The 18752-nt window shown below is 47.1% G+C and overlaps 1 protein-coding gene and 1 non-coding gene across 2 annotated transcripts in view; both read right to left on the bottom strand.

Annotated features, from left to right (window-relative positions):
* Window positions 1-16025, bottom strand: part of LOC129330202 (peroxidasin homolog) — a 68059-nt gene extending 52034 nt beyond the window's left edge. The window contains exon 1 of the mRNA XM_054980197.1: window positions 15862-16025. Within this exon, the coding sequence (XP_054836172.1) occupies window positions 15862-16025 (164 nt within the window). The remainder of the gene's footprint in view (window positions 1-15861) is intronic.
* Window positions 6104-6219, bottom strand: LOC129331513 (U5 spliceosomal RNA). The gene has a single exon (XR_008597168.1). It is a non-coding gene; the product is annotated as a U5 spliceosomal RNA (small nuclear RNA).
* Window positions 16026-18752: the final 2727 nt, after the last annotated feature.

Genomic DNA, 18752 nt, shown 5'->3' on the forward strand with positions numbered 1-18752 from the left:
TGATTAAATCAAAGATCTTTTACTTTGTTTGGGAGAGGAGAACTTGGTGATAATATTGGGAAAAGACTTGGGAGCAGGAATGCTTCAAGAACAAGAAGAGATTGCATGAGAAAAGATCAGGGAACCCTAAATATGGCATGACCGGGAGCAACAAAAAAAATCTGGTAATTTTAAAATTATTCTGTCTACCTTTTAATTTATTAGCGTGGAGGGTGGTTGGATTTCAGACCAAGGGAGAGAATATTATACTGATTGCTTAACCTCCCCTGCAGTCCTTGGGAAAACTTTATATATATGCTTCTCTTTTTGGGTAATCAATAACTGTCAATAAAACTAAACATTTCCTTTTCTGGGATGGGTATTTTGGTGGTCTCTCTATACGGCCCACAGGGTGGGTTCTCGTGGAATCTGGACAGAGGCCCAGAGGGAAGATGGGGTTGCCACCTCTGGGACGGGAAATTCCTAGAGACTTGCGAGAGGAAGCTGGAAAGGGCAGGATTGGGGGAGGAAGGACCTCAGCGGGGTGTAATGCCATGGACCCCTCCCTCCAAAGCTGCGCTTTTCTCCAAGGGGGCTGGTCTGTGTTGCCCGGGGATCAGGTATAGTTCCGGGAGATCTCCGGGCCTCATAGGGTTGCCAGCTCCAAGTTGCGAAATTCCTGGAGATTTGGGGAGTGAAAACTGGAGGAAGCAGGCTTTGGGGAGGGAAAGGACCTCAGCATGGTATAATGCCATAGAGTCCCCAAAGCAGCCATTTCCTCCAGGAGAACTGATCCCTGTGGCCTGGAAATCAGTTGTAATTCCGGGAGATCTCCAGCTACCACCTGGAGGCTGGCAACCCTAGGGCCCCACCTGGAGCTTGGCAACCCTGCCAGTTCCAGCTCCTCCCCGAGCGGGCATGCAGCACGCCAGGGACGCGCAGGGCCAGGGCCAGGGCCAGGCCGAAGGGGGCGCGCCCTAGCGCAGCTCCCCCGGCTCCTGGGCGCGCGGGGGACGGCCGCTCCATGCGCGGTCTCGCAGCCGCGCCGCCCTTCCTTCCGCGCTCCCGCTCCAAGGCGCGTCGCCTGCCTGGCCGGGAGGAAACCTGCGCCGAGCGAACGCGCCAAAGAGCGGCGAGTCTCGCGGTGCTTCGGCAGCTGGGCGGCCAGCGAGGCCCTGCAGCGAGGCCCTGCGGAGCGCGCGGGCGCCGCGAGAGGGCGCTGCTGCGGATGTCAGCGGGAGCGGGCGGCTGCGCGCGCACCCTCCCTTAGAACCTTGCGCGGCGTCGCGTCCCTCTCCCTCTCCAGCAGCCCGGGGGCGGAGTCCGGGTCGGCTCATTTGCATGTCCCGCGCCCAGTATGCCTTGCGCGGAGTGGTGGCGGGAGCCTCCCGCAGCGGGCGCTGCGAGTGTGGGGATTGCACTCTTGAAGTCAGGCGCGGGAGGGTCGCCGTGCTCGGCCGGCCTTGGCGGGAGAAGCAGGATGAGGCGGGCCAGGGAGACACCATGACTCTAGAATCAGTCGGGGCTGCTGTGCCTCGCCCGATTGGATGACGCGAAACATCGTTTCCGTATAGTGGAACATTTCCATACAGTGTAACATTTATTTATGTCATTTATTTATATCAAGTACAATCAATTTTTTGAGGCTCTGCTTCGGCAGAGCTGATATTCCAGTGTTACAAAAGTTAGCTTTTGCAGGTTTTTTAATTCATTTCCTTATTTCTTTACTTTTTATGTATTCAGCCTACTGTTCAACAATTAATACTCCACTATAGTCGCCTGGTTTACCTAATTTGTCTTCTCTCCCCCCACCCCCATTTCCTTCTCTCAATTCTACATCCTCAGCTTAATAAACTGAGCGAGCCTGATCGCTCTCGCCCCAAGATTAACAAGAGTCCGCCTTGGCTACTAATCGGATGGGAGACCTCCAAGGACGGCCAGGGCTGCAGAGGCAGGCAATGGCCAACCAGCTCTTATTCTCCTGCCGTGAACTGACATAAGCCACCTATGACTTGACCACAGATCCGGAGGAGTTAGCCCTGTTAGTCTCTACTACCAAAATAGAAAAGAGTCCAGTAGCACCTTTAAGACTAACCAACTTTACTGTAGCATGAGCTTTCGAGAATCACAGTTCTCTTCTTCAGAGGCATCTGAAGAAAACTGTGATTCTCGAAATCTTACGCTACAGTAAAGTTGGTTGGTCTTAAAGGTGCTACTGGACTCTCTTCTATGACTTGACGCTACTCTTCACAACACCAGTCCTCCACTTCCTTCCTCTTCTCCCATCCTACCACTAATTGGGTCCAATCTTCCCAAGGCACTGCCCTACACCAGCCAACTCTCAGCAGTGTTACACTACTTAACGTTGCCAAAACTGCTCTCATCTACATTATAACTCTTAATTCATGGATCTTGAAACTATTGACACCATTGATCCTTATCGACCCCCTCTGGCACTTGGGACAGAAGCCAGCCCCATGGTTTACCAAGGAGCTGGCTGACTTAAAGAATTTAATAGACATCCAGACACAACTTCCCTACACTCCATAGTTTTCTAAGTTAAATAATAGAATTTGCCTTTTTTAGCCTCTATATTTCCATAATATCATGCCTAGACCTATTTTACTTTCATTATTCTTCCAGTCACTTTGGACTTTAAAAAAAACCCACACATTTCCATGATGCTTTTCCACCCAACTCAGGGCCCCTAAATCAGCAGACACCAACAGCATTTCAGACATATATTATGCTGCTGTTTATCTATAGTCTGCTTTTCTCACTGACATCCAAGGTGAATTACATACCTACCTCAAATGAATACGATATAATCAATAGCAAGGACATACACAGAGCAAAAAGACAATACAATCAACATTTAGGAGATTCAACTTTAATGGATGCAATAGGGTATGGTAGCAGAAAATTTGAAAACTAGCATAAAGACAAACACTTAGATGAAACCTTTCTGAATTAAAGCATAAGTAATTAGCATGACATCTTTAGCAAAGTCGAACTAACCAGTAGGCAGGTATCTAGATCAGGATCCATGCTGTAGTAACATCCAGACGTGATTACTGTAATGCACTGTACAGGAGGAGCATGAGTATTACCCCCATTCTACAGTCACCCCATCGGCTTCCTCTCAGTTACCAAGCCCAGTTCGAGGTACTGGCAATGTACCTACAAAGATCTTCAGGGCCTTGGTCCATCATATCTACATGACAGGCTCTCTCCCTATATTCCGCCATGGCAGCTTAGCTCATCTGAACAGGGTCTCCTGCAGGTGCCCCCCTGCACTTGGGCAAAATCAACAACTTTCCCGTACAAGAGCATTCTCTGTGGTGGCCCCCTCTTTATGGCACGGGCTACCTGAAATTAGGAAAGCTCCCGCTCTTTCTGCAGATGATGCAAAACTGAATTATTGAAGAGGGCTTTTTACTTAGTTAGGAGGGCTGGACTGTAAGGAAGGGTCTCAGAGAGTAAAGGGATATGGCGGGGCCACAGACCTGACCGTTATTGCTAGGGTCTGCCATAGCGCATCAGGAGGTGGGATGGGAGAAGAGTAAGAAAGTGGAGAGCTCGTATGGAGAAAAAGATAATGGGAAAGAATGACAGGAAGTTGGAAGTTCATGGGAGAAGTTTGAATTGATGTATAAGAGACGGAAAGAAGTAGAGAAACTGAAAGAAAAACTTGAGACAATTTTTTAAAAAGAAAATATACATGGTTAAAAAAGTGGAAAGAGCAAGAGTCCAGTAGAAACTGTAAGACTAACAAAATTAGTGGTAGCTTTGGCTGAGCCACAGCCCACTTCTTCAGATACCTGAAGATACCGAAATAGTAAAGATTCCAGTAGCACCTTTAAGACTAACTAATTTTATTGTAGCATAAGCTTGCCAGAGCCATGGCTCTCTTTGGCATCTGACATCTTTTTGGTTTTCCTGAAGCATGTATTAGCAATGAAGAGGTTGTTGGAGTCACAAAATTCTATGAGTTGCTCTCCTGCTTCATTTTGTGATCCTAATCCAAATTTTCCAACTACGTTTGATTCTGCTTTATTGCCTACTTTTGCATTCCAGTCGCCTATGATTATCAGCATATCTAGTTTAGGTATACGGTCAATTTCTTCTTGGACACCTGCATAAAAGTTTTCTATTTCTTCCTCCTCAGCAACTGTAGTTGGAGCGCAAACTTGAATGACAGTTATGTTAACAGGCTTTCCCGGAAGTCTGATTGATATTACGAGGTCAGACTTTGCGTTGTAGCTCTAGACTGCTTTGCTGTCTTGCCTCACTATTAGAGCAACACCATTTCTTTTGAGTTCATTTCCGCAGTAAAACACTGTGATTTTCTGACTGAAAATGTCCTGACTCTGTCCACATTAGTTCACTCACACCCAGGACTGCAATGTTTAAATTCCGAATCAGGTTCAAGGTGTTGGTTCTTACCTTTAAAGCCCTGAGTGGGTTGGGACCAGCATATCTTCGGGACCGCCTCTCCCTGTACGTTCCCTGGAGACCGCTTTGATCAGCGGATAAATGTTTACTGGTGGTCCCCAGCCCTAAGGAAGCCCGCCTCTCTTCAACCAGAGCCAGAGCCTTTTCAGTCCTCGCCCCAGCCTGGTGGAATGCTCTGTCAATGGAGACCCAGGCTCAGTGGGACATATTATCATTCCACTGGGCCTGTAAGACAGAGCTGTTCTGCCAGGCATTCAGTGGTTGAAGGGGGCAGTGCCATGTCGGCCTCCCACCTTTGGGGGTGGGGGGGTTCTCCCCACCATTGCAATTTAATGTACTTGGTTAATTTATTTTATTATTGCTTATTGTACATTGATTTTAGAATTATCGTTTTCTTGTTATTGATTTTAACTGTTGTTCACCACCCAGAGCCCCTGAGAATGGGCAGTTTATAGATCAAAATAATAATAAACGTTCCATTTCTTGTTTTACAATTTCTAGCTTACCTGTTTTCATACTTCTCACATTCCATGTTCCTATTATGCTTGTGCTACAATAAAGTTGGTTAGTCTTAAAGGTGCTACTGGACTTTTTACTATTTTGCTACTACAGACTAACAGGGCTAACTCCTCTGTATCTGAAGAACTCAGGTGTGTCTCACAAAAGCTCATACCCTACCACTAATTTTGTTAGTCTTATAGCTGCTAATGGACTCTTGCTGTTTTTGAATTGCGACATAGAGCCTATGTATAAATTTTAATAAGATTAATCACCTCCTTTTGAATAGTATAGATCCAGAGTGGTTAGCTGTGTTAGTCTGTAGGGGCAAAATAGAAAAGAGTCCAGTAGCACCTTTAAGATTAAGCAACTTTACTGTAGCATAAAAAAAGGTAAAGGTAGTCTCCTGTGCAAGGGTGTCATTACTGACCCATGGGGGGACCGCAACATTTTCTTGGCAGACTTTTTATGGGGAGGTTGTTGTGGATTTTCCGGGCTGTATAGCCGTGGTCTTGGCATTGTAGTTCCTGACGTTTCACCAGCAGCTGTGGCTGGCATCTTCAGAGGTGTAGCACCAAAAGACAGAGATCTCTGTGTCACAGTGTCACTGAGAGATCTCTGTCTTTTGGTGCTACACCTCTGAAGATGCCAGCCACAGCTGCTGGTGAAACGTCAGGAACTACAATGCCAAGACCACGGCTATACAGCCCGGAAAATCCACAACAAACATCGTTCTCTGGCCGTGAAAGCCTTCGACAATATATTTTTATGGGGTGGTTTGCCATTGCCTTCCCCAGTCATCTACACTTTACCCCCTGGAAACTGGGTAATCATTTTACTGACCTCAGAAGGATGGAAGGCTGAGTCTACCTTGAGCCGGCTACCTGAACCCGCTGGATCGAACTCAGGTCATGAGCAGAGCTTGGGCTGCAGTACCGCAGCTTAGCTCTCTGCGCCACAGGGCTCTGTACTGTAGCATAACGTTTCGGAAATTATAGGTCTCCTTTAAGAGCACCTTTAAGACCACAGTTCTCACAAAGAGAAGTGTGATTCTCGAAAGCTAAAATAAAGTTGGTTAGTGTGAAATGTAGTACCGCAGTATTTCGTAGAAAACAGCTTAGATGAAAATTAGGAAGAAGTATCCAAGTCTATTTTTCAACCAGCAAAAGGTAGCTCTGCCGAAGCAGAGCCTCAAAAAATTGATCGAAAACTCATAAATGTTCCTCTCCACGGAAATCTTTAGTAAAAGGCGAAAGATTTATGCGATCTGAAGAGAAACCAGAGTACGCTTTCTGCGGCGCAACCGGGAGAGGCACAGCAGCAACGACTGATAGTGAGGTCATGGTGTCCCCTCGAGCGCCTCATCCTGCTTCTCCCGCCAAGACCGACCGAGCCCGGAGTCCCTTCCGTGCCCACCCAAACGTCACAACTCCGCGCTCAAAGCATCCGCAATGGGGGGGGCTCCCGCAGCCCCTCGGCGCAAGGCATACTGGGCGCTGAACATGCAAATGAACCGGCCCGGACTCCGCCCCCTAAGGGCCGGCCCGGGGCTGCTGCCGAGGGAGCGGGACGCAGCACCACGGCGCAGGGCTCCAGGGGCGGGTGCGCGCGCAGCCGGCCGGCCTCGCTCCCTTCCGCAGTGGTGCCCTCTTTCCTTGCCCGCGCGCTCTGCAGGGCCTCGCCGGCCGTCCCCAACGCTCCGCGCCAGCGCAGAAGGCCGGCGCGGCTGCGAGAACGCGCATGGAGCGGCCGTCCCCCGCGCGCCGTGGAGTGGGGGGTCCCCCTGCGCTCGCGGAGAAGCTGGAACTTCCAGAGTTGCCAAGCTCCCGGTTGGGCCGGGTGTCCAAGATCATACTCCAACACTAACTACTGCACCACACTGCTGTATCATCCTTCTCGCTCATCATTAGCACTCACATCCTGTACAGCCCTGAGTTTTATAGTCCACCTTTCTCATTAAGCCTCAAGGCAGGTTACATAGCACAATCAAGGGCTGAGTTTCACTCTTCTACATAAATAACTTTTCTTTTCTTGTGGCAGAGCCCCTGTCCCAAGTCGAGCAGCAGTCGATCCAGATATATGGTGAACTGTCTTAATACGATAGCTGATGATGAGTTCATGAAGGTTAAGTGTAAGGAGTTAGATGGAGCAGGCATATTACACCCATTCTTCAGGCCCTCCATTGGCCGCCCATCAGTTACCGGGCTTAATTCAAGGTTTTGCGTATCACGTATAAAATCCTTTATGGCCTTCGACCCACATATCTGCAGAATCGTTTCCCTATGCTCTGCCACGGCAGCTTCACTGCAGGGACTTCTGCAGGTGCCACCCTGCAAACGGGCAAATCAACAACTGCTCTCACATGTGCCTTCTCTGTTGTGGTCCCTACCTTATGGAACGGCCTGCATGAAAAGGTCAGGAAATGTCTCCTAGTTTTCTACAAACCATGCCGGACCAGAACCAATGGGTTGAAATTAAATCAAAAGAGTTTTCGGCTAAACGTTAGGAAGAACTTTCTGACAGAGCAGTCAGGAACAGTTCCACTGTTCCCTCAGTGGAACAGGCTTCCTCGGGAGGTGACGGGCTTTCCTTCTTGGGAGGTTTTTAAGCGGAGGCTAGATGGCCATCGGACAGCAGTGCTGGTTCTGTGAACCTGGGCAGTTCACGAGAAGGAGGGCAGGAAGGGTTACGTCAGTGCTTAGTTCTCGTGGCCCCTTCTTACATGCCCAGGGTAAGGCCGATCACCACTTTGGGGCCAGGAAGCAATTTTCTCCAAGCCAGTTTGCCCAGGGACCCCGAAGGTTTTTTGCCATCTTCTGGGCATGGAGTACGGGTCACTCGGGCAGTTGGAGGGTATTTGTGAATGTCCTGTATTGTGCAGGGGGTTGGACTAGATGCCCCTGGAGATCTCTTCTATGATTCTATGTAAAACAGAATTGTTCAGGAGGCCTTTTTAATAGAGGTAACACAGCTGCATTATAACTGAATGATTAGATAAAAGTGCTTTTATAGAGGGAAATGGACTGTAGACTGTACCCCGGTATGGGAAGTATTATCTGCCCTAAGATACGGTGTGAGCAACAAGCTTTTGAGCTGCATTCCACATTTATCTGGCCCAGCAGAAATCAATGGGAGCTGCTGAGAACTACACTCTGCTCAGTGACACCCCTTCATCTGCATAGCCCTGCCTTGGCTTTGGTTTCTAAGTCACATTTCTGTGCGACAGGAAATGCTCGGCAGCGACTCTTACATAGAAAGCCCTCTTAAGCGACACAGTGTTTTTAATGAGGTTGCAAACCTGAACCTCTTGGGGATGGGTGGAGTGGCAGCAGATAGACGGATCGAAGAAAAAGGCTTAAGAAATGCTGAATGTCCCCCGTCCTCTGCAGGTCTTTATTTATGTCTCGCTTGTTTAACGCTCAGGTTACACACAGCGGGAAGGGAATGGGATTACCATTAGAATGTCTAACAGAGCCAAACAAGGGCTGAGCTTTTGAAAGACGGCTTGGTGCCAGCCAGTTTTCAAGCTGCTGGACTCCACAGCTGTGGATGAATTATTTCAAAGTTTTTTAAAAAAAATCTCATCTATGCTTTGCAGTAACAAAAAATAAAAATTAATAAGCAGAAGAGCCCAAGGGCCACAGTGTGATGCAATCAATTGCTAGAATAGGTGACTGTGACCCAGCCATCCTTCTTGGAGCCTCAACTTACCCACCTGTAAAATGGGAATATGTAATGATTTAGGTAGTAGGACTGCTGGTGAGACTTAATGACATGGGAGAGTTTTATTGCAGGGATGCACAAATTCTACCTTGGCACAAGGCCTCAGAAACATGGAAGGAGGAGCAAAGCTCTTGTGTATTTTCTTGCTGCGCTTTTGTGTGATGTGTGAAGAAGACGCTCTTGATTGTGTTCGACTGTAAGAAGAAGCCAGTTGAGGAGTAGGTCGCGTAGCAGAAACCTTATCCTGCCTTCCCTTGCTTTTTGGAGTCTCTTTACACGAGACATCCATGTGTTGGGAGATGCAACGTTAGCTGGGAAGGGTAGTTTAAAAAGACAGAGCCAACAGCAGGGCAAAGGCTTTGCTGTATACTGGAACTGTGTGCAGGGGCTGTGAAATGCCAGAAGGGAAACTTCAGCACCTTATAACCAAGGTCCAAGGTTGGCTCTGGAAAGCAGCTCCAGCCTATTTCCATTCCTCGCTGCCATCTGGGTTGCAATCCCATACAGTTTTAGACTAAAGAGGTGAAATTGAGAGAGCCTTTGGGGAGGCAAAGATGAACTTGACAAACCCTCTGAGGAGCGATCTCTCCCGGCTCTGTCTTTTTAAACTTCGCTTCCCTGCTAACATTGCATCTCCCTACACTTGATGAACACGTACGTGCTGATGCATCTTGTGTAGAGAGACTCTTGCAGAGACCACCTCTGTGGGCTGTGCTCAAGAATTATATTAGAGCATGGGCAATCTCTGTCTCTCCCTGGTTGGGTAACTGCAGAGCTAAAGAAGTGAATGGGACTCCATAGCAGAATTCTCCACTCCCTTGCCTGCCAAATTACATCTCTCAGGAGTCTTTGAGTGGGACTGTTAACAGTGTTTACATTGTAGTATACATGTTCCACCCCCTCCTATCTATCTCACCAAATAATTGTCTCAGTATTTTAAAATACAAGAAACTCCAGAAATGAACCCAACTCAGGCATCATTGAATGAATAATCAAAATTAGGTAACATTAGAGAGCAATCCTAAGCGACTTACTCCAAAACAACTCCTGATTTATTTAATGAGTCTTACTCCCAGGAAATTTCTTTAAAGATTGTAGCCATTTTCCTGTACATTGGGTTGGGAGAGAAAAACGTTCGGGAGGAGGAATTATTCACAGGGTACAAAGGAAACCATAGTCCCAAAGAGAGAGATCAAGATGGGTAGCCGTGTTAATCTGTAGCAACAGAAAAGAGCAAGACTCCAGTCACACCTATAAGACTAACAAAATTTGTGGTGGGGTATGAGCTTTTGTGAGCACAGCTCACAAATTCAGATACTAACTTCTGGTATCTGAAGTGAGCTGTGACTCACAAAAGCTCATCCCCTATCACAAACGTTGGCCTTACAGGTGCTATTGGACTCTCACTCTTTTTTCTACAGTCCAAAAAGAAACCTAAACTGTTTTTTAAAATTGAGAATCATGGTTTCGCCACAATTGGCTACACTTCTAAGCTCCTCTCTCTCATCAGGGGTGGCTTCTGAAGTATAAGGGTCTCCCATCTCCCTGGGTTTTATGGAATGGAAAGTAGCAGGGCTCATTTTGAAGGGGAACGCAGTTCCAGCAGTTCCCCAAAGAGGTCACATCTCAGGTGGCCCCGCCCACCTGACTCTCGGCCATTTGGGGCCCATTTCAGCCTGGATTGGGGCCGAAACGGCCTGAATTGGGCCTCTGACGGGTGGTGGATCACTCTCCCTCTCAGCAGCGGCCCGATCCTGACCATTTGGGGCCCCTTTTTGGCCATTTTCAGCCCCTTTTTGGATCCAAAACAGCCAGGATAGGTGATGTCGGGGTATGGCATATGCAAATCAGTTATGCCAGTGACACACTTCTGGTGATGGGGGCGTGGCATATGCTAATGAGTCATGCTAATGAGTTCCTCCAGCTCTTTTTCTATGAAATGACCCCTGGAAAGTAGGAAAGTTAGTTTCTAGGATTCTGGCGCAATGCAGCAGGAATTCAATAGGGCATCAGCATCATAAATATTCTGAGCTGCACTCCTTGACTGTTGGTTTAAAAAAAGTGCACAGGGGTGGGGAGAGATTTCAGAAGACAGGTGTATGGGTTAGATTCTACAAGCTTTTCTTCAGGGAGGGGCAATCTTGCTTATTTTCCCTTCTCCACTCTATATGGTTTTCTGCCTATGCAAGGTCTGTGTTGTACAGCGTACCTTATTTGGAGGAGGCGTTAAAAGGGCCTTTCCCCCCTCTTGTACTAGCAGAAAAGCTTGATCCAGGTTTCCACCCCATGTGTGTGAGGGCTCTTTTTGTAGCTAGCACTGCATGTGTTGTGTAACATGCAGTGGAGGAAAGGGCGCATCCTACACCAGAAACCTTTGTCCATTTTGGTGTGTATTGCACCAGGGAACAAAATGAAATAGCACAACGGTAGGATATGTCCAATGCCACTCGGACCACTCCAGAAGGGTTGTCTTTTCCCATTTTCCAAAAAGCCAAACTTTAAAAAAAAAATCACACTATGGAACAAATAAACTTAGAAACACTACAGACCGATTTGGTTTGAAAATCACTGAACAAATTGTTTCCATATGTTGCCTTCCTTTAAGCCCATGGCTCAGTCCCACCAGATCACATCTGGGCTGCTTTGTTCCCAAGGAGTGGACCCCGGCCAAAATACAATCGCTGTCATCCATCGCAGATTTCCAGGCCTGACTTATCTGTCCATTTGCCTTCTCTGTGCTTGGGATAAAGTGGAGATTTCATTACTGGGATAAAAGGGATCCTGGAGAAAGTCAAATGTGGCAGCCAAGAGCTCAGCTGTTTCCAGCTGTGAGGGTCAAGAAGGGGGGGGGGGTTGATGAGCAGGGAAAATTGAGGGGAATGCGGAGGCCACATAACTGACTCTAGGCCTGCCCTTTCGAACGTGTTCAGAGCAGAAAAGTTAGCTCAGTGGCCTCCTGAAGGGGGTATGGGCAGAGCTTTTTTTCAGTGGGAGCGCGGTGGAACGGAGTTCCGTAACCTCTTGAAAATGGCCACATGGCTGGTGGCCCCGCCCCCTGATCTCCAGACAGAGGCGCGCTTAGATTGCCCTCCACGTTATGCTCTAAACTCCCCTCTGTCTGGAGATCAGGGGGCGGGGCCACCAGCCATGCGGCCATTTTCTCCGAGGGCGACCCACTGAGTTCCGCCACCTCTTTCCCCAGAAAAAAAAGCCCTGGGTACGAGGATATCCCTCGAGCATAGGACAATGGCTTTTCAAACTCTCTGGGAACGTTCTTCTGACAGACATGAGCATTGTGCCAACAAAACCCTTCCATGCTGCAAAACTGTTAACTATATAAAACAGAATTGATCAGGAGGGGCCTTTCTACAAAGGTAATGGGGCTATATTACAATGGAATGGTACACGAAGGCGCTTTTTACAAAGAATTGATTGTGGACTAGGCCACTATGTATAGTATGCATTTTATGTTCGCTGTATATAGGGATGGAAAGGTCATCTAGTCTAGCCCTCTGCACAATGCAGGAACTACCCCCCTCCCCCAACCCATACCCCAAGTGACTCCTGCTTCATGCCCAGAAGACAGGAAAACACCATCAGGATCCCTAGCCAAATTGGCCTGGGGAAAATTGCTTCCTGACCCCAAAGTATATATTATCCTACCCCCCACGTTGCCTTCCACTTATGCAATACCATTTTCTGCATTGTTTAAAATCAAGTCCAATAATTTTTTTTAAGTTTCTCTAAGCCTAGTCTGTTTATGTTGCTTATTAGATGTCACATCCTAGTCGTTGCACCGCCTTATACTGCATAATCCATCTTGAGTGTCAGTGAGAAAGGTGGACTATTAAAAGACAAATAAAAGATTTCAGGGAAAGTTATATGGTCCATACGAAGATCAAATGGTATTGAACTATCTCACAGGGTTGTTATGGAATAAAACGAGGAGAGGAGAACCACGTTGTACATCTCTCTGAAGTTGTTGAATGAAGGGCAGAATAAAAACATATAGATCAACAAACAGAGAAACGCATAGATTTTATTAGGCTTTATCTGAATTTTATCTGCCCTAGTGCTTTTGTGTGTCATTTTTTGCAACTGGCCCTGTTTTGATTTTATGCTTCTTTTTATAATCTTCTGATGCTTTTATCATTCTATGTTGGTTTCAGTGGTTGACTGTTGTTTTAGATATGCTTTCATTGTTTTATGCTAGGGTTTATTCTGATGTTTTCATTTTGGCTTTGATTCATTTTAGAGCCAGTGTGGTGTAGTGGTTAGAATGTTCGACTAGGACCTGGGAGAGAGCGGTTCAAATCCCCAGTGTGTGACCTTCTGCAACTCACACACTTTCAGCCTAATCCACTTATGTTGTGAAGATAAAATGGAGGGGAGGAATCTATTAGCTGCTTTGGATCGTGACGGTGCTAGGGATCCTGACAGTGTTTTGCCATCTTCTGGGCATGGAGCAGGGGTCACTAGGGATGTATGGAGGGGAGGTAGTTGTGAATTTCTTGCATTGTGCAGGGGGGTTGGACTAGATGACCCTAGAGATCCTTTCCAACCCTATGATTCTAAGTTTTCTGAAAAGGCAGCAACGAAAAACACACATAAAAAAATATTTCTGCTGGAAAGTTGGGCAGGTATGCTTATTGTGTGTCTTGTGGTGAGAACAGCTCGGGTGCCTAGTTTTTGTTGTTAGCATGTTGAAAAAACTTTTACAGTAACTTTAATCCAAGCCTGGAAGGAAACATGGATTCAGAAAGGAAAAATCTTACACAGGTGAAGAAGAAAATTGATGGAAAGGCATCTACAAACTGATTGGTATTAATATTGCTTGTCATAAGAAACAATTCAATAACTTCCAGTGGTACCTATTTAATTGGAACAGTACCTGTGTTTTTTCTGCATTGTGATCGTAGGATTGGATCCCACAGATCCATTCCACTAGCGGTGCTTTCTCTTCGAGCAAGGAAACTTCCCTTGATACAGTTTTACATCAGGGAAAGATTCCTTGCGCTGGAGGGGAAAGCCACTGTTATTAGAAAAAGCTCAGAAGGATCCAACCCAGGGCTTTTTTTCTGGGAAAAGAGGTGGTGGAACTCAGTGGGTTGCCCTCAGAGAAAATGGTCACATGGCTGGTGGCCCCACCCCCTGATCTCCAGACAGAGGGGAGTTTAGATTGACCTGTGCGCCACTTGGCAGCGCGGAGGGCAATCTAAGCTCCCCTCTGTCTGGAGATCAGGGGGCGGGGCCACCAGCCATGTGACCATTTTCAAGAGGTTCCGGAACTCCGTTCCCCCGCCTTCCCCCTGAAAAAAAGCACTGATCCAACCTATAGTTTGAGCATGTGTGGAACTGTTTGACTTCACAGCTACCTATTTGGGTTGAGGTCCAATGCTGTTGGTTATGCCAGGCATTGGGAACCGGATGCCAAGTTGCTGGTGTGCGTGCTGAATTTTGAGTGCCTGAAAATCTGCCGACTGAGGTTCTGCACAAAACATTTCTTTAAAAAAACAAAAACCCAAACACATAGTAACGTGTCTGCCATGTGGCTTAATGGGTTTGTACAGAAACGTGCATCTTACAGCTAGGGCTTCGGAGACTGTTTGGCAAGGCCTGCCGCCAGAAGCCACGGTCACTCATTTGGCTTCTTCATTGCTACACTATGGATCTTTTGTTCATTGAGCTCAAAACAAGCATACCTACTTCCCCTCCGTCGGATGTTGGAAGGTCTGCACTACACATTTCCTTTCCCCCGCCTCCTGCTTTCATCCTCTGCCTTTACAACCCTCTCTCAGCCGTGGACTGCTTTAGGCAACTTCCTTCCTCGGCGTTTTCTTAGTCCCTCCATCAAAAACAGACATAAGCAATCCCCCCCCCCTCTGGTGGGTCTGTACCCCCTTACAGCTCCTCCGCTGGAATCACGCCCAACTGTGCGGAGCTTTAGGAATTTTGTTAATCTTGACAGGTACATCCATTTTTTTTGTTACCGTTCTACAGCGTGGGGTTATTTCTCTTGCTCTCTTGCCTACCGTTCCTCAGGCCAGGCTGCGGAGATAAAAAACTGAAGTGTCAAATGCAAACTGAAGTTCAGTGAGAGAGTATGCCTGCTTCTAAGAAGCCCCAAGCTTCTTGATTTCCTAGACACTCACACATGACAAAGTGCGCCAAAGTAAGTGCCCCCTCTAGTTAAGCAGATGCAGGGGACCTAACCGTTATGAGCGCAATTCACCAAGTTCTACGGAAGCAAAAATTGCTTTGTGCTATTTTCTTGCGGAAATATCGAACTAACCTCCCCCCACCAAAAAAACGCCTGGGCTCAAATCTCATCTCGGGTCATTTCAAAGGAGGGCAAAACAAAGGTCTTCATCTCATTTCCACCTGCTATGCAGCTGAGCAGGGGATGGGTGGGAAAGCTCACGGCATGCGCACATTGACAGAAATCGACGTCTTGAACAAACACTTCGCATCATCTATTCTGAGTCTTACGCAGTTAAGTGCATAATTCACACACAGTGAAGTGCACAATTCACAGTTAAGTGCATAAGATAAGCCATTGTGTTGTATCCTACCGCTGCGCTCAGCTAATGATGGACGGAGCCTTTCTCCATCTCCACCTTCCAGAAAGAAAGCCCCCCATTTAGCTGGGCAGACTAGCAAGATAACAGTCCGCTATTTCAGAATTTAGCCTTGAAAGCCACTTGCTCCAATGCAACCTTGGGCTGGTTATAATCACACCTAGCGTTTTCAAAATGCTTTCCAGTGCTCAAAAGGATTCACGTGCATCATCTCATTACTTTAAGGTAGTTCCTTATTAAACCATAGGCTCAGTGAGAACATATCTATTTATTTCTAGTATATTCAAGCTACTTTGCTGTAAAACACCCAAAGCAATGGGGAAAAACATATAAAAGCAGGGAAACATAATATAGTGTTTTCAGTTTGAATTTTTCAATTAGGTTTGCTGTCTGGACAACTCGTCAAGGCAAGTCACTCCGATGTTCTTACTACAGATCAAGCACAGAGGCCGAGAAACTTGCCCAAGGCTGCACAGAGAGTCCATGGCAGAGATGAGTCGAATTCCTCTTGGAATTCCAAGGCTACCTTTCTAGACACCTGATACAGCGGCTTTCTAAACGTTGCTTTCACCTGCCTGCAATTTGATCAAACACCAACAAGAAAACCCCAAACGAAACAGCTACTTACAGGACGTTTGTCTGAGGTGGGACATCGGGGATAGTTTCCAGCCTTAGGTGCATGCATCTCACAGTCGTTCTAAAACACAAGCATCGGCTGGGGCAGGGCCTGGCTGAGACAGGTAAGAGGAGCAAAAGGTAGACGCTCGGAAGGCCTGCGATTCTGCCCAGCATGATGTTTTTTGCTGGAATGCTAAGGTCTTGCGATTCCAAGCTGCAAAGCAGACGACAAACATTTCCCAGCCTGGAGGGCCAGGGAGGAGGAGGGGATATACAGCCATGTGTTTCCAATTAAGTGAAAGCAGCTTGACAGGCCAACTCCCACCCGCCCGGCTCATAGAGCACATTCACCATTCGAGAATCAAACTGCGACCCCCGTTGGCCTTGGCGGCCCCACAGCAGATTTCTAGTTAATTTCACCTTGGTTCTTGACCTGCTTAACGTCACATGTCCTCACGGTGGTGGGAAGGCCCTGATTGTCGGGATGCTCCAATGCTGGAAAAGTCAGTGTCGAAGATGTCTGGAGAGGTAGAGTTGCTTCAGACGGTGAAAAGGGTAGTGCTGTTGCGCCCCTGTGGTCGCTAATCTAACAGGTTTGGCAGACTTCTGAAACACTACCCCAAACCTGCAAAGCCTGTTTGCCAAAGTGCAATAACAGTGGGACGTGTGTACGCACAAGTTATTGACGCTTTATTATACCATCTTCATCTTTTGTGTGTGGGGGTCTTGAATACGCTATCGTTTCCAGCTGGAATGGTTTTTCTCACTGGGGTACATTTGTTAGGGCTGTGACTTGGATAGCCCAGGTGAGCCTGATCTCATCAGATCTCAGAAGCTAAGCAGGGTCGGCCTTGGTTAGTAATTGGATGGGAAACCTCCAACGAAGATCAGGGTTGCAGAGGCAGGCATTGGCACACCACCTCTGTTAGGATCTTGCAATGAAAACCTTACACAGAGGTTGCTGTCAGTTATAACTTGAGGGCACTCTCCACTACATTTGTTAGAATTACGTATATCAAAGATTTGAGACTGACCAATCAAGTCAGGATTTGACTGGTCCAAGAGGGATAGTCTGGGCTCTGAAAAGCCAGAAAAATCCCAATTTCGCCAGGCTCCTTGTATGAGATACAAAGGTTCACCCAGATTCTATCGCGGCTTCACCTGTCACACTAATTTCTCCCTTGGCTCTGCCAGAAGATAAATACTGAAGATAAAATCCCGGTGACTCTCAGCACAAGCTCCCATTTGATACTGTAAGACGACAATGCAAAAATCTACCACACAGCTTTGCATCTGTTCGCCTCTAGGAAACCATGGAAAGCATTATCCTAAGCTTAACTCCCCTAAAGGGCCCTGGTTGACTGTTGCTGTTCCTTAAGGCAACCTTGTAAATATTGGGTTGGATGCCAGCTGCACCTATTTAACAGGTCTAGTAGCTGCATCCCCACCCCCATCCTGCTTGCATATGGTTGGATGCTGCAGATCGATTCTTGGACCAACGGCTCCAACTCAAGGAACCTTCTGATGGAATATTTTGAGCCTTACGTACTGGGGGAAGATTCATTGCACCAGAGGAAAGAGCTACGGCTAGAGATACGGATCCATGGCGTCTCACCCCATGGAAATGGCTGTCTTGTACCTTCCGGAACACCTTCAGACTCAAGCGAGTCCATTCTTCCAGCGTTTCCTCCCGAGCCCGATTGTCTTTGCTTGTACTCCCTTTATTTCTGCTTTTCTTCTTAGAACACACTGATCCAAACCAGACAAATTACTCCAGGGGAGGCCTAACCCCAGCCAAACAGAACAGCCGTCATGGGGCTGGAGGGATTATTCACACTTGGCCAGCCTCTGAGCATTAACTAACGTCAATTAACTGAGCTGATGGAGCAACGAACCTTGTTTGGTTCAGGATAGAATTGGATACAGTTTATGGTTTACATATTTAAAATTATATTTATATAGCATCGACATACACACCTTAGAGCAAACAGTAACCAAAAAAAAAAAAAAAGGCAGACCCCCCTATCCTGAGAAGCTTGCAATTTAACGTAGACTGTGTGTTGGGGAGATAAAAGGGGAAGTGGAAACAGAAACGGGCCACCAGTTGAGACGATGCTCAACTGCACAATCAGATTTAGGGACTAGACAGTTTTTTCACACCTGGGTGAGATGCCCACGCTACAAAATCAGCCCACAAGTGGCTGAAATGACCCAGGCCTGCCCAAGGCCTTCAGTGCACTCAGCGATGCCACCCTGTACACAAAGCAACCTAGCCAATTTACAACCATTTTGGAAAAACGGGTATAATTGTCAGAGATCAAGAGAGCCAGTGTGGCGTAGTGGTTAGCATGTCCGATTAGGATCTGGGAGATCCAGGTTCGAATCCCTATTCTGCCATGGAAGTGACACACACACAGCCTAACCTAATCTGCAGATAATAAAATGGAGAGAAGAATGTTAAGCCCCCTTAGGTCCCCGCTGGGAAGAAAGATGGGGTGTAATTGAGGCAAACATACATCTAGGATATTAATTTGATTTTACCCAGATTAATTATAAATCCAACTGGTGTTTGCATGCATGTTTTGCTCTTCAGCAATAAGGAGAGAGGAATGCAAATCGAAGCAGTTACTAACACTCGGGTTCCATTTTGGAAAAAGACAAAGGTCTGAGCTTGAAGGTTTCCCAGAGAAACGAAGGAATGCTTAACAAATTGATTCCTCCCTCTTCAGATCCTTCCGTTGTGACTGACAGAACCCAGGCAGGGTTGCTCCTTGCTCTGGCAAAGGCCACGAGGGACTCTCACAGCTATCGTCAAGATGAGGAGTAAATAAAATATCATTTCGCTGACTCAGTGGATGGGTTTGCTCACCATCTGACTCATCGACCCAGCTGGGAATGGAG

The sequence above is a fragment of the Eublepharis macularius genome, chromosome 5 (genome assembly GCF_028583425.1).
Source record: "Eublepharis macularius isolate TG4126 chromosome 5, MPM_Emac_v1.0, whole genome shotgun sequence".
Lineage (NCBI taxonomy): Eukaryota > Metazoa > Chordata > Lepidosauria > Squamata > Eublepharidae > Eublepharis > Eublepharis macularius.